General features: G+C 35.8%; 1 protein-coding gene across 1 annotated transcript in view; it reads left to right on the top strand.

Moving 5' to 3' along the window:
- LOC117122066 (CLK4-associating serine/arginine rich protein-like) overlaps window positions 1-9,270 on the top strand; it is a 20,258-nt gene extending 10,988 nt beyond the window's left edge. Inside the window, exons 11-15 of the mRNA XM_033267530.1 lie at window positions 157-199; window positions 1,747-1,807; window positions 5,733-5,791; window positions 7,211-7,346; window positions 8,121-9,270. Of these exons, the coding sequence (XP_033123421.1) occupies window positions 157-199; window positions 1,747-1,807; window positions 5,733-5,791; window positions 7,211-7,346; window positions 8,121-8,236 (415 nt within the window). The 3' untranslated portion in view covers window positions 8,237-9,270. The remainder of the gene's footprint in view (window positions 1-156; window positions 200-1,746; window positions 1,808-5,732; window positions 5,792-7,210; window positions 7,347-8,120) is intronic.
- Window positions 9,271-16,929: the final 7,659 nt, after the last annotated feature.

Raw genomic sequence — 16,929 nt, 5'->3', positions numbered from 1 at the left:
TGTCATATATAATATGTATGTATGAATATAGAGGTGAGTATAACACGAATGCAGCACAGGCATATAATAGTATAAAGAAATGTTTACCTTTGTTGTAGGCAGACCTGTTTCTTGGTCATTATATATGTTTCAATAATCATTTTGCTTACTTTTCAGAGAGACACCAAAAACCACTAGTCCAACTGGTTCTGCGGCCAAAGTCAGTATTGCTAAATGTTGTTATTCTTTTTTATTTACATGTAGATATTAAGTTAATGATATCATTATTAATTATCTACAGCTACATAATATTTATCAACCTTTTTTTTACTTGAAATGAAATGATAAACAAACTATAGAAGGTTTGTGCTGTGACTTAGACCCATTATCATGAATAACATTAACTTGAAGATCCTGAAATTGGTTTTACAATAGTATTAAATATTGCACATTTCTAACCTTAGTTAGCTGAACTTGATGTCAATAATTTGTTATTAATTTATTATCAGACATGGCATAAAAAAAGTATCCCACTGTTCAGAAATTAGATTTAATTGCTAGAAATAGTTTTGTAAACCATGGTCTAATAAACAGCTCCTTGATATGAAGATAGCATAAATATACACAGTGGGTATACACTTTGGTGTATCCTACTCACTAGTGCACTTTACCCATGACCCAGGCCCTCAAATTTTTAAAACCAGGCTTCGGAGGAAAATCTTCTTTTGATATGTTGTACAACTGACACAAAAAGCATATTTAACGAAAAACTCATAAGCGGTTAATCACATACAGAATTTTGAATATTTTAAAACTCGGGTAAGAAGGGGGGGCGTAACCACCATTTTTTTCAACCTTTTTCCAACAGTCTTTAAATATTCAAAAACCTGTATCTTTCGAAATTTTGTTGTGAAATATGCTTTTTATGTCTTAGTAAAATCAGTTATACAACATGTTAAAAAAAAAACACTTTTCCTACGGAGCCTAGCTTTAAAATACATTTTAGGGTAAAATATCATGCCTGAGTGATAAATACAGTTTCCCCAAGTTAACGTGTGTGCAATCTGCAGTTTTAGAAATATTAATTGCTATTATTATTTTTTATTAATATATTATAATACAAGTAGTTGATTCAAATATGCATGATAAATTATATTTATTATTTATATTATCTGGGATTATGAAAGTACTCTTTTTCCAACAGCTCCCAGAATAACATTATAAACTAAGCCTCAAATAAGCTTAAAAAGAGAGGCTGTTTTAGTTTTGAGGGAAGGAAATCTAGTTTCAACAAGAAAATTAAATCATTAGGCTAACATTGAATTAAGTATATTTGGATATGTACAAATTAATTAAGTCAGTCATCTTATGTCAGTAACTTTTTTTCCAGCATATGCAGTTTGTTACCATTAATAACATTTTTTTTTTACAGCAAATATTTTGTATATTATTACAACTTAAACAGACAGTAGATGGTGTATCTTCAGAAAATTTAATGGGGAAATGAAAGGGCTGCCAATCAATTTTTGTTCTCAATTTACCATAAACACTCTTGTATCCATGTAAAAATTGTTTTTTGAGCGATATTTGGTCAGCAAGTTGGACATTCACCTTTATGAAATAAAATATAATTTCTTTTTAATATCTACTACTGTACATATAATATAATTAAGTCTATGCCTAACCATAATATACCAATATTTTTTGCATTCATTTTTATAACAAAACATTGATATTTTATTGCTGATTTTAATACTTTTTTCCCAGACAAAACTTACAGCGAAGGATAAAATGAAGATGATGATGCAGAGGGCTCTTAATAAACAACGTAAGTTTAATAATAATATGTGAGACTTGTGTAGCACTTCATGCCAGCAAGGCCTCTAAGCCCTTCACATTATTTCCCCCGATCATTGGATTAAGCACATATGGGACATACTCAGCTCCCTGGGGAAAATTCCAAAATGTTGCAGCTGTAATCAGCGCATTTTTTGCTTGAACCTACCAGGTACCCACTTGTACTCTTGGATGGTGAGAGAAATGTAGGTATGGTTCCTTGCCTAAAGGACACAAGCAAAATGAATAGCGAGGGATCGAACCTTTGACCGCAAGGTTAAGAAGCAGAACTACAACCGCTGCATGAAACCGCTCCCACCTAACTTACCACAAATTTGATTTTGTTTATATATTAAAATTTCATCAATAAACTTAGAGCTAATGAGCAAGAAAGGTGGAATGTTGTGGGCTTAATTTAAGCCCAACAAAAATAAGTGGTCAACTGTCGTTGCACTAAACAGATGAAAAAGAAATAACCACTAGGTAATATAATAAAAACTAATGATAATGGAATATGCTAATGCTTACAGAGAGGGAATCACGGCATTTGGTCTTTATAATCATTTCTGCAGTCACTGCAATCATGACAAGTCCCTCAGGTGTAATCTCAATTGATCCTAACATAATGAATAAATGATGATTATAAACATGAAGGTGATAGCTTTTGTAGTAACAGCTATCGACCTTCAATTAGAATAGTAATTATAAAAATAAAATATACAGTAGTAGCAATATTTATAATAATAATAACAGGGGTCCTAAGTCTTCCGGAACTCGCGGAGTCTCCCGGAAATCGGTACGGCCTCCCCCACTCCCGCAAACAATCAATAATCTCCCGGAAGTTAACCCATCTCACTGCTGTTTTCACTGCTTTATTATCAGTTTTCTCAAGGAAGTCAGTGCCGATGGGCGTCACTATGTACACAAAATAAAATTAAATGTGAGAAAGCTCATTAACCAGGAAGTCTGAGAGGACCACTTCCGACCATCTAGAAGTGCCATATCATAAATTTTCTTACCTTGGCTCCAACCACGGTGGGGCTGATGTAGTCTAGACCCACAATCTGTGGAAGTCCTTCCCTGCCCCCACCCCACCCTTCGACCCACCACTGCAGATTTCCCGAAAATGACTTCATCCAACTTAGGACCCCTGATAATAATAATAATAATAATCAGAAATAATATTTATCAGACTGAACATTCCCCAGCAAATCATTAGTTTAAAACGATGCATAATGTTATATAATAATTCTTTGCTACATAGTAGATCCTGACTTGTAACCAGATAGATCTTATTTCTGAAGCCCCTCTTTCCCCCCCTCCCCCCCCCCCCCCCCCCCCCCAATTTTGAAAGATCTCGCCTCTGATAAACCAAACCACACCTCTAAACTATCAAAATTATAAGGAAATTCACCATTTACAGACACAAGCAAAATGCATTTTGAGGGATCGAACCTTTGACCTCAAGGTTGAGAAGCAGAACTACAAACGCTGCATGAAACCGCTCCCACCTAACTTACCACAAATTTGATTTTGTTTATATATTAAAATTTCATCAATAAACTTAGAGATAATGAGCAAGAAAGGTGGAATGTCGTGGGCTTAATTTAAGCCCAACAAAAATAAGTGGTCAACTGTCGTTGCACTAAACAGATGGAAAAGGAATAACCACTAGGTAATATAATAAAAACTAATGATAATGGAATATGCTAATGCTTACAGAGAGGGAATCACGGCATTTGGTCTTTATAATCATTTCTGCAGTCACTGCAATCATGACAAGTCCCTCAGGTGTAATCTCAATTGATCCTAACATAATGAATAAATGATGATTATAAACATGAAGGTGATAGCTTTTGTAGTAACAGCTATCGACCTTCAATTAGAATAGTAATTATAAAAATAAAATATACAGTAGTAGCAATATTTATAATAATAATAACAGGGGTCCTAAGTCTTCCGGAACTCGCGGAGTCTCCCGGAAATCGGTACGGCCTCCCCCACTCCCGCAAACAATCAATAATCTCCCGGAAGTTAACCCATCTCACTGCTGTTTTCACTGCTTTATTATCAGTTTTCTCAAGGAAGTCAGTGCCGATGGGCGTCACTATGTACACAAAATAAAATTAAATGTGAGAAAGCTCATTAACCAGGAAGTCTGAGAGGACCACTTCCGACCATCTAGAAGTGCCATATCATAAATTTTCTTACCTTGGCTCCAACCATGGTGGGGCTGATGTAGTCTAGACCCACAATCTGTGAAAGTCCCTCCCTTCCCCCACCCCACCCTTCGACCCACTACTGCAGATTTTCCGGAAATGACTTCATCCAACTTAGGACCCCTGATGATAATAATAATAATCAGAAATAATATTTATCAGACTGAACATTCCCCAACAAATCTTTAGTTTAAATAATGTTATATAATAGAAAATTCAAGGATATTTTGGAAGCTATTATCTTACTTAATCCTGTTAAATAAGTAAAATTCAACATTTAATTTTAAGGAAAGTTTTAGATCTGTCTCTTATACACATCTAGATGTGTATAAGAGACAGCCTCTAAACTATCAAAATTATAAGGAAATTCACCATTAACATTATTGAATACTTCAGACCCCACAACTATTCTTTTCTTGCAGAGGTGCCTACACACCTATAGACCTTTGGCTTTCATAGGTGCACCCCTGCAACCAAATTTAAAAAGCAAAACCATAGTGAGACATATAGCGATACCACATGTTCTTAAAACCCATTTATTAGCAATGCTAGTTGAGCATATATCCAATCCGGGATCTGCCCAATAACATTCAAATTTATACCAGACAGTTTAAAGGGACAGTGTTGCATTTTCACAATTATAAATCCTAAAACCTATATACATGTTGAAATGCTAGTTAAAAATGCGAACATCCTGAGCTATTCAGCCAATGGGTGTCAATGATACTTAATGTAGTCTTACATAATGTTTCCACTTTGAAGGGAGAGTGCCATGTCTTGACAATTAAAACTCTCCTAAAACCTGCTTGCATACTTCTGTGCAAGTTAATGTATTCTCTAATAATGTCTCTAGTTTAAAGGGACTGTGCCCCATATGACAGTCATAGAACCTACATGCATAATTCAGTGTTAGTTAATATGCAAATCAATTGATAATGATTGTTTAAAGGGACAGTGACACAATTTAAACATGTGTCACTGTCCCTTTAATCAACCTTTATCAATCTGTTTCAGTGCCAGTTGAACATTTAAATCTGTGGACATTGACACACAGTGACAAAATTGCAGATATGTGTCGCTGTCCCTTTAATCAATCATTATCAATCCGTTTCAGTGGTAGTTTAATATGCAAATATGATTGATAATGACTGGTTAAAGTGACAGTGACACATAGGGACACAATTGTAAACATGTGTCATTGTCCCTTTAATCAATCATCATCAATGTGCTTCATTGATCGTTGAACAGGTAAATCGATTGATAATGATTGTTTAAAGTGACAGTGACACAGATTTACAATTATAACTAAAATACTTGCTTACTGCAGTTTTACTTATAACCATTCTGAGCTTCCCATTTTATGATTAGCTATTATTCTGTATGTAGTCTGTAATTAAGGAGACGGTGACATTTTTACATTGTAACATGTTCACAGTTATTAATGTTGTAAAACATTGCATGCATATTTAAATTATATCATCCTAAGCTCTGCCATCTGGTGATTAGCTAGGCAATAGCGTGTGTGGGAAAGTGAGCAACCCTCGCTTTAAAGACAAATTTGCGAAATGATTGTCGTTATAAATTATGGGGTTAAAAGGACATGGAACCGGTTTCCTGAAACAAAGTTGTGGTAGATTTGTTAAAGGAAATTATGTAGAAATAACAACATGTTTGAATTTTCCACCATTTCCTTCACAGATAAAGTAGATAAAAAGAAGGAAGTCATAAGGAAAGAGGAAAAACTACAAGCTCAAATTGTAAGTTAATGTTATTTTATCTTCTGACAATTATGCTATGGTCTGTTATTAAAGAGCTTTCGTCTATCTTGAGAACATGCCACCTAAGAATATGCAGTTTTTGGTGTATGATGTCACCAGTTTAGGTGTACTTTTAAATTGTCATGTACTCGTAACCCACCCTAGATTTAGCCGAGCGTTAAATCAAGAATGGGAAATTGAATGTATTTGCTACATTCCTATGGTATATTATTTTGATCTTCGTCTTGTGATATACTGTAATAACATAATATAATAATTGTCTTGGTGATTCGATTCCCCAATAGGGACCTCTCTGATTCAAGGCCACTTTTTCAAAGAACCAACTAACAATCTTCAATCTTTCAATGCAAACCTAACCCTCTAATTGGAAACCGCACCCCACTACCACCAGCCCCACATTTTCAGGTCCCGAAGGTGGACTTGGAGTGCAAGCTGTACTACTAGCATGACAATTCACCCTCTGATTCATACTTAAGTATACAATTCAAATATTGAATTATATTTTTAAATGTTTTTTTTTTAATCAAGCAGACAGTTTATAACAGGAAACCATGCATCATTCTGTTAGGGTGACGTTTGTTATTTAAAATAACCTACTTTCTAGGTAAATAACCTAGCTGTCATCATATTGTTTATCTGATATTAGCAATGATGACTTTAAAGGTTTGTGAATAGAGTGTATCAAGCCCGACAGGGAGTCCAAACCACCCAGGGACCGCTTAGGGCCTCTGGTCAAATCCAAAGTGAGTTGAAGTGGAAAATCCCATTTCCCTGGAGAGAATTTAGGGTTTAGGTTTGCAAAAATTAAGGTTTTAGGCCACAATATCTTGGAACTGCAATCAGAATAACTTATATAATTTATATATTTTTTTTTCTTTTCTTTTTTTGGATGGCATGCTTGTCTGAAATAGGTAAAATTACACTCTGACCCCCGTTGGTACCACAACTACAGAGGTAACTGGGCAAGAGTTACCGGTATTATGTATCTACATAATGATTCTATTAGAATAGAGCAGTTTAATTTATTTTTAAGCACTTTATTAATTTTGTCAGACTGGCTGCAGACATCACACTAGCACAATCGTCCTAGTTTAGCTGATCTCAGTATTGTAATACTGTATAGGTATTACCACACCAAGAACCAAGAAAGACCAGTAGTGAAAAAAGTGGAGCAGGAGAAATGTGGGCTCCTGTTTGCATTGAATCAGAGATGTACAAAATAACCGCCCTAGTTAGCAGTCGTTATTCCCTGTGCAATGCTTTTTTGCTCAAGCGACCCAGACAGAACTGAAGTATCTTATGCACTTGGTATATCTTGTGCTCATATCAAATTCTTAAACTTTTGTCTGGTAGTATGTGTATGCTTTGATATATTGTGTCTTTGATTTTATTCTGAAGAACCGTGAAGATGATTTAAGGGAACGTGCTAGGCAGATGCGGCGAATCGAACGTGAACGACGGGAAAAGGAATGGGAGGAGGAACACGGTCATAACTTGCGGGATTCTCCTGATGACTCGTATGAGAGGCGTAGAAGTAAGTAAAGCTAATGATAATCTATATGTTAATATAGAAATAGATATTGTCAACAGTGGTGGTGTCAGGATTTGTCCAATGGTGGAAGAGGGAATAAGTGGTCTGGCACGGGAACTGACAATTGTATGGGAATTAACGGATAAGCTTTGATACTCATTGATGAAATAAGACATCATTAGGCACCTCCAGTTGACAGATGGTTATGACAATCTGGTTTACATTCACCAATTGTTTTTATAGCATCTTCTGAAGCATCAATTTTATTAATTTGTAATATTTCTCTATAAATTATTTAATAGTTTTTACATTCAAACATTCTAAGTTAACTCTGAAGGTTACATAAGTTTCACATTTTCCCTCTGTAGCAGGATAACACTGGCTCCAAACCCTGCCCCTCTCCAAACCCTTCCCCACAAGGTTTGGCTTGAAAATTTTGTTTTCGGGGTGCTTAGCAATCTAATGAAGATACTTGCTAACTTGATATTTTGTTTTGAGAATTTGAAATGAAGTAATTTTGTAGGCCTAGCAAAAGATTTTTATGGTATAAACCCTTAAATTGGCTGGCAGAAAATTCAAGGATATTTTGGAAGCTATTATCTTACTTAATCCTGTTAAATAAGTAAAATTCAACATTTAATTTTAAGGAAAGTTTTAGATCTATGAAAAAATGCTAGTACATCTTAGAATCCTTAATCTATAAATGGTAAGGCAGTCACCATAACTGATTCTCACTTTTGATCACAATATAACAATTTTTCTATTACTTTTTCTTAGGGTATCGTGATTCAAGAGGGTCTCCACCACCAAGACGGCGTTCCCGATCTCGATCTCATTCACCGCGTCCTCATCACCACCATCATCATCACCATCATCATCATCATCGCTACTGAAGCTCTAATGCCATTACCTTATTTTTTCTTCTTTGTTTTAACCCTGGAGTATTTGTAATGTCAGGTGGTTAAGAAGTGGTGGGGGGTGGGGAGGCTCTTTCTGCAATGAGAGAAAACTTTGAAGATGTTTTGCTGAAACATGTTTGGTTTAGGATTTATGAGAACAATGTCTTTTATATTCATTGAGGTTTGTAAGTAAACCAAGGAGGTACAAAATACCTAAATGGTGAAAAAAAAACATGAACACAGTTAATATGTGTAGGTAACTGCTAAGTGAGAGTGAATGATTGAATAAATGTTTGTGGGTGTTTGTATGGGTGAGTGGGTGAGGGTGTGTGTGCATGCGTATGAGACAGTTGACTGAAAAGCGGTGACTGTGTTTATAGTGTGAGATTTGTGTGACTATCCACTTGAATAAGAAAGGTGGATTTGTGAATAGTGTAAATTTTTAATGCGTATATGTGCACATTTGTGTGTGGGAATTGAATAAGAAAGAACTGAGTGAGTTTTGGAATAGAGTATTGAACACCAGTGGTAAGTAAGTGTGTTTTTAAAATGAATTGGACAACTTTCCTTAGCCATCTAATTTTTACGGAGAGGTGTGTGGGATGATATTAATTTTTCTTATTAACTAGTAGTCCAGAAGAGCTTTAATAATATTATGAATTCATTTTTTAAAATTTTTACTTCCACAGTAAATAATTCTGAAAATATTAACAGTATGTTGAATGTACAGTATTCTTAATATACAATGCCTTCCCATTTACTTTGGACGGACATGGTGTAGGCCTATATTACTGTACACGATTAAATATTGATGAAATTTACAATGATCGATTGATTAATTAGATTTATTCCGAGTACAGTAAATAAAACATTAAAGACGCTAAATAACATGCATACATCGGTGCACCAACAAATTGGAAGTTGTATATTTAAGGAAATGTGATATTTTTTCTTTTACTGTCATGATCGCCGTGATAGAAATTGAAAATAAATGATCTTATCGAGGATCAGTAATACCATAACAAAAATATTGTTTTAATTATTTTTTTTCTTGTAGCATGCGGCAAGGCTTAGGAATGCGATTGGTTGGGGTTGCTGCATTGTGTCCTTGGGCAAGGCAGTTGTACCATAGAGAAAGTAATTTCTCTATGATTGTGCTTCACCAAGCAGTTTATAGGTATCAGTACTTAGCTCCGCCCCTTGGATATTATTGCTAAGGTCTACAAAATGACGGCTGTAGCCTGGTTCTCACGAGAGCCCTAGTATCAGGAGCTAACTGTTAGCACCTTCGTGAGAATGCCCGATCGGTTAGCGCTAACGGTTAGCAAGCGCTATCGGTTAGCAAGTTGAGCATGTTTCTATCATCAACCAATCACATGTACGCGTTTATAATTTCCAGTTTCTTATTGGCCAGTGATTCAATCATCATATTTTGGCATCCAGATCAGGATTTTCTCGGATGGACGCACGGCAGCTAACGGTTAGAGGATCCGGATCCTGCTAACCGTTAGCAGCCGTGTGAGAACATAGCCTATAGGTATCAGTACTTATGTACGCTAAGCCCCGCCTTTGAATATTGTTGCTAAAGTCCACAAAACGACAGCGTTAAAACATAAGCAAACACCTGCGCTTGTGGGACAAATATGTGTGCTTATTGGAAACGCACGTATTCCTAGCCGTGTTGTGATTTGTCAGTTGTTAAGTTTGATTGACACTCTTGAAAGGTCAATTAATGCGGTATTAGGGAGCTTTCGATTTGTGCGACGACGCTAGAACGGAATCACTCATGCGTGACCGTCCTACATGGCGTCCTACGTTCTCTGCATACATAGATTTGGCCAAATTGCTTTCAGGAATCTACTCGGCGAGGTGTCCTTAACGTTCTCGCATGCGCAATGACTTTTAGTGACGTCATTACGTTCTACGCCCTACCGTTGTGCAATCGAAAGCTCACTTATAAAATCACCTGGGATTAGAAGGTAAGCATCTTAACCAGCAAGCTACAGCTCCTGTTTACACAACCTTTCATTTCTGCCAGTAAATTTAAGTATTTTCGTAGTAGTAAATCATGTCGATTGGTGAATGGTTGAAATAAACTTATTTGTTTATTTTCATTTTTTGTTTTTGTTCGTGTTTTTTGAGTATGCAAGTCATTAGACAGACCAGTAGCACGGCTGGAATAGAATCAGTACTTTATAAAGTTCCTATCTACACACCATTTAATTTTTGGTAGTAAATTTAAGCATTTTTGTAGATTATCCGTAAATCATTTCGATCCGTGTATGATTAAAATAAACTTATTCGTTTGTTTTTAATAGTTTTGAGTATGTAAATCAATATACAGACCACAAGGAATAGCATCAGTGGATAAACGTGGACAACTTGGATTACTCCTTTTTCACTTTAGTTTTCAATTCAATTCATTTATTCATCATCAAATCAATGTCAATTTACAAATAAAACTATTAAAAAATGTTTAAAATAGGATAAAAGATGAAAAGGACATACATGAAACTCTAATGAGCTTGTAAAATGAAGAGAGTAGTAAAATTGTTTGACCAAATAAATGGAAAAATTTAACAAGCAAACAAACGAATGATTAACTAAGGACAGATTTCAACGGTTTGGGAAGAACAGACCTATGCCAAATCATACTGCTTGAAGAACGTTTGTTAGATGGCTCCAACGGACAGACTAACGATGGTCTACTGGTCGTTCGGGTGAGAAAGTTTAACAACAGAGGCAGAAAGTTAAAGAAGTAATGTAATAAAATTTATGATAATATTCATAGAATTAATTAAATAAAATTTATGATAAAATTCATGATAAAATTAAGTAAAATACTGTATCATTTTCATCCCGGAATGTTTGGAACCGATTGGACGTGAGGACGTATCAAACTTAATCTAAACTAATTCCTCCATGGTTATGGTTACTTCTACCTACATACTACCAATATCAACAATACCACCAATGACAGTATGCAGTTTATCACGGGTCAGACTATGGATAGTGGAAGAATACAATAGCTTCCCCGGAGCTTCGATCCTTTGGGAGGCTGATCAAAATTTAAGACCCTATTAAACTTGCTAGAGTTCTTTCTCTATGAGTTAGTATACTTTTCGTAAGACCCAGGTACCTAGAAAACAAGTGCCAAACTAGACACACCTGTCTGTAAACGAGCAGGAATGGCACCAGTGGGGGAGAGGGGACAGGGCCCCCGTTGGGGAGAGCTTTCCCTCTCCCCGCGTCGCGGACGAAATTCACAATTTGTCTGTGAGAAAAAAAAATTATATGTATTTCCTACATATTAATAGACTCTAAAATCGACTAAATAAGCCTTTGAAACCATTAAATTGTCATTTTTCGAGGGCTTCGCCCCTGGACCAATTTAGGCGGCGCCCGACCACGCCCATTTTGCTCTCGTCGGAGACATTGGCCCCTCTGTCGGGGACCATGGACCCCTCGTTGGGCATATCCTGGCGCCACCCCTGTAAACGAGTCAAAACATTCTCGGAGAGTAGCGTCGAGAAACATCTACGGAAGCTAAGAAAGACCTGCCGAAGAACTCCACCAGAAGTCGGTTAATGGTAGAGAAATGGGGTATACACCTGCCCATCCCCACTACCAGAAGAAATGCTGTTGCATGCAGACATTGGAGAGTGAGAGAGTGGCAGATCCTGCGATTCAAAGTACAGTAGAGAGGAAGGCCATGGAGGGACATTTGAAAGGTGACCAGTCTTCAGTACCTCTGCCCAACCATCACTGGGAATGACTAACTTTCATGGCCCCACCGTCGGTCAGATTTAAATATACTGTAATTTTCTTTTTCCCATTTTATATCGTTAGGCGTCCGCAGCCCGGCGTTCTCCTTTTAACGCATCTGGATTGACTTGAATTTTGTTGCATCTTCATGCATATGTGTTTCCAATCATAAAGAAAACATACTTAACATATTAAGCTCAGTTTTAAAGCCAGACTCCGGAGGGAAAAAAGTTTTTGATAATTTGTACAACTGATTTTTCTAAGACAAAACGGTGCTTACCGAAAAATTCGGGGACGGTTATGAGATACTTTGAATATTATGAAAACTGGGAGAAAGGGGCGTAACTACACCTTTTTTTTCACTTTCCCAGTTTTTAAATTTACATTTACCGTTTACGAGTTTTTTTTTTTGTTTTTTTTTTGTTAAACACCTTGTTTGTGTCTTCGAAAATTCAGTTTTACAGCCTCCAACATATCATTTTTTTAAATTTTCTCCGGAGCCTCCTGGCTTTAAGTTTAATATGAATTCTTTTCTTACGTACCGTATGTTACTGTGTCATATACGAAGACCTATATAACCGGGATGGGGTCACACTTATACATCGTTTGTATCTGTTATCGTGTGCTTAATATGTAGTGTTTATTCCATCTCCTTTAGGAGTTCAATAGCCTGTGTAGGCCTGGCCAATACGTTCTTTGACAAGCTACTGCCGAGACAATACCGGAATTTCCTATCACAGGAAATTGTATGGCAATAACTGCATGGTTTCAGGGTGGTGGTGTCTCCCTGTCGTCCGCATAAATTGTAATCCATTGAAAAAAACATCCTGAAAGATGCATGTGTTAGTGATATACTGTAAAATCTGTGCGTGTTTACTTTTTCAGATTTAAAATTCCAGCAAAATTTTCAATTTAAGTCGTAAGCGGACTTTTCAAAGCACTGAAGGGAATATTTTTCACAATTGCAATAAACACATCGGAGACATTTGTTGCGCGGCTATTGTCTAAATGTGATACTCATCTTGATAGCGAGAGGCTGCAGGTTCGAATCCCGCTACAAACACTTTTCATAATGAAAAGGGAAATTTTCACTTGCTGCTTACTAGTGTTTTTCGTCAAACACCCTTTTTGTGTCTTAGAAAATCTCGGTTGTTCAACATATCAACAGGTTTATTTATCCGGAGCCTGGCTAGAGGTTTGCCAACGTAACGAATTTCCTTTGGAGATGTAAAGTTTCTTGGTATCCTGTATTCTCAGTGGCAAGAAGTTCGATTGCGGTTTCCATTGTTTGGACCCTTGTGTTATCTCGTCATTGTGATCTACATTTTCTGTATTGATTATTTTTTTGTTTTGTTTTTGTTTTTGTTTTTGTTTTTTTTGTAGCATGCCTTGTAGTTTTCCGCACTTGGTTGTTATGTTGTTACGTTTAAACCCTACAAATTTTCCTCACTTCTCGCCGTTTGTCACCAACTGCGAAATAGGGCTTAAGCCCAAGTCGGACATGCGAAGCCCCCTCCCCTCCTGTCGGCCACGACTCGTCGGGGGAAAGGCACAGACAAAAAAGCCCTTGTTAGAAAATTGATATTCAAATTATATATCGCCGTAATCTCAGATCAGTTAAAACCAACCAACAACATCCGGTTTTTCTACGTACTCTTTACCCCATAATGGCTTACCCCTAGACCCTACCCCCGCTGTGAATTTATTAGGCCTATTAATTTCATTTTTATCAAATGGGCAACACATAGTTTTACATTATTCGTTTGTTTTTTTTTATAAGAAAATCTTAGGGCCTATATCTTATTATATAAGCCCTTGCCAAAACTTCCTTGTATAGGCTTTTATCAGTACTGTATCGAGTACTGTCAAGCCCATGTGTCAAATATATACGTATAGTCCAATGACAGTAGGCAGTATTTGTATGGTTGTACTGTATACTGTATTAAAATTACATTTCTTCCGTTAGTTTTTATAAACGACCTGTTCATGTCGATTGCACAAGCCCACAATATGACAGACAGTGGTTAAGTTTTCTTCCAAGTAATTCGCCTAAAATGGCTATAGTCAATCAGGTGACAAATCCCACAATATGACATTGATTTACGATAAATTAAGATGCGGTAACGCCGAACACAAGGTACTGTAGTGGTGATTGGTACCTCTTGATAGCACTTCAGTACTTTACATTATTTTTTGATAGCTTCAATCTGTTTATAAAGACCTATAGTAGTCATCCAAGATTTTATATCATTTTCAAGTAAACATACTTCTTCTGTGAACTTCCCCCACCATTAAATTAGTTTATTCTTAAAACTTAGATTATTTCCGGTAATGGCATTACTCCATGTTGAATATGAATAATAATATATTTATATACTTCCCTATAGCCCTATTATTTATCTAGGCCTTTATTCGGAAACTGCATCAGTGACAAACTTCTTAAAGGAATATGCGTCCAAAAGGAAAAAAAACCCTAAAAAACTACCTTACTTAAACTGTGACACAGTTAAATCAAAATCAAGTTAACTTTTATATGAGTACCCGGTAAATAAATGTTGAAAAGGCTAACCATACAGATATTACCTATATATCTCTTTGACTTTGCGTACAACTAGCGTCAAAACTTAAGTCTGGAATAGTGGGAAACAAGATATAATTTGAAATGACTTTTTATAGAGAAACAAAAGAAATTTACATAAATCTTAATTAATTCCTTAATAATGAATAAAGTGAGTCGTAGCGTACGGTACGTCTGCAAAATGTTAATTGATATCATAACTGGTCCTTATGCTTGGTAGTCTGCCTATTTAAAGCTACGGCACCGATATTCGAAATATACGAGAAAAAAAAATCATAAAAATCATCAGTTAACAACATGAACATTTAAAATGTTTACCCGGTCATGCTTTGTATTTTCGTATGTACTGATACTGAATATAATCAATCAATCAATCAATCAATCAGTCAATCAATCAATCATTTATTTACAACGAAACATGATAGATACACTTCCAGTCACTTGGAAGTGTTTATTATTTTCAATTCAAAAATGTCTATGCTCAAGTTACTAATTAATTTAGGCCTATACCGCATGTTACTGCAGAATGAGCAAGTTAATTTCAAAATAATTTTTACTTTTTGTCGTTTTCAGGGAACAATACATATTTTATATTCGATGTTTTGTTCCTACAGAACGTTTCATAGATCAGAGGTTATTTATGAGAGATTCTGAATGTTATGAGCGTTTTCAAGATGACGTTTTATTTCCGCGTTCCATTAAGGTCACAAGGTCGATTATGACGCGTCTACGAATTACCAACAATACTGTTCCTTGCATCTAGATGTGTATAAGAGACAGGTCTTAAATAGCGCCATATCCATCTAACATAAGATGCTCAGGGCGCTTGATATGTGGACCATTTTAAGCTGTTTTACTCCGGGCGTTCCTGACCGTGTCGTATATTGTTGTGTGTCTCGTTTCCATGTTTGAAATTTCCTCGGGCCTAAATAAAAAACGTGTCTCAGATAAGAATGTTCCATGACATTAACTTCCTTTATCATTTTAATCAATTATTTTTATTTTTATATTGCCCCTGATTGGATGGACGCGTTTTGCGTTTGTGACTTTTTTTTATTTTTTTCTGAAGATCAGGATGGGGTAGAACATAGCCTGAATAACGTTGGTGTGGGAGAGGCGGGGATAGGTAGTAGCTTACTAAAACAGAATCAGTTTTAATTTTGTCATCAAATTCTACTGATTAAAATTACAAATTTATGAAAAACAGTTAAAAGGTAATTAGCTCCCATGAAAGGAATATAGGCACTTTATATCGTTCAATATCTAGGCCTATTTTCAACAATAGAGAGGCAAATCCTCTATGCTTTATATTCCTTAATCAACCAGTGTAGATACCGGTATACGTTCTAGAATTCACATTTCCTAATGGATTTCAAGTATCGTACGAGCACTACTTCTTTGAATACTGGTCGTCTTTTAGGACAAGATTATTGTTTCCAGCAATCACACGTGTTTTAGAATGACTTGCTTATGATGCATCCCGTTGTTTTCATTTTGCAGATATAAAGTAATTCATTGTGAAAGGCATTGAACCATTTTTTAAAACAAATTGTTTACTCTTTGTTCAATAAAATCTATAAAGCAATGTAAGCAACTTATAGGCCTGTAAATTAATTATAATAGTAATACAAAAAAACCAAAAACGGTTCACCAATGTGTTCTTCGGAAAAAAACGTAATGAATTAACTTATGCTATAAATGACGGTATACAACTTAGAGTAAAAACTGCTAAATAGAAAGATGACGGCAACTGGAAAAGCTCTTATCTTTTTCTACCTCTTTGGTTATATATATATAATAGGCCCAGGTGCTAAAAAATAAATATTATTTATTTATTTAAACAATATAATACTAGAGGCGTTCAAAGAGCCAAGATAACAAGATGTATTTTGGCAACAGGGATATTATTATTAACAGTACGTGATGGTAGCCAACAGTACATACGTCACGCAAGTTTGAGACCATTATGACGAGCTGTCTTCCCTGCTGTGACTAACTTTTATAAAATTTATTCACTACGGTAGTTTTCGGCAGCAATATTTATGTCAATTTTCTCCGGTGAGTCATTTATTATAGCTTCAAGGGTGAATAAAGGAACATTTGTTTTGCCAGGCCTAGTTGTCCAGTATACAGAATAAAAGCTAATATACAGATTATAGCCTATAGGGGCCTATAGTATATCTGTTATGCAATTTCTCTGTTTAAGTATGGGAAAAATATTATTTTCTCCATGGTTTAAGCTATTCTAAAAATATTTTTTGTCTAGTACTGTAATAGTATTAGGAGTCTTTGTTAGGCCTATCCATCTGGTAATGTTGAGTTCTGGGCACGGTGCATTACCATA

This window comes from Anneissia japonica, unplaced genomic scaffold (genome assembly GCF_011630105.1).
Source record: "Anneissia japonica isolate Jap-2015-1 unplaced genomic scaffold, ASM1163010v1 scaffold1208_len1460985_cov181, whole genome shotgun sequence".
Taxonomy (NCBI): domain Eukaryota; kingdom Metazoa; phylum Echinodermata; class Crinoidea; order Comatulida; family Comatulidae; genus Anneissia; species Anneissia japonica.
This window is presented reverse-complemented; position numbering and strand designations above follow the sequence as displayed.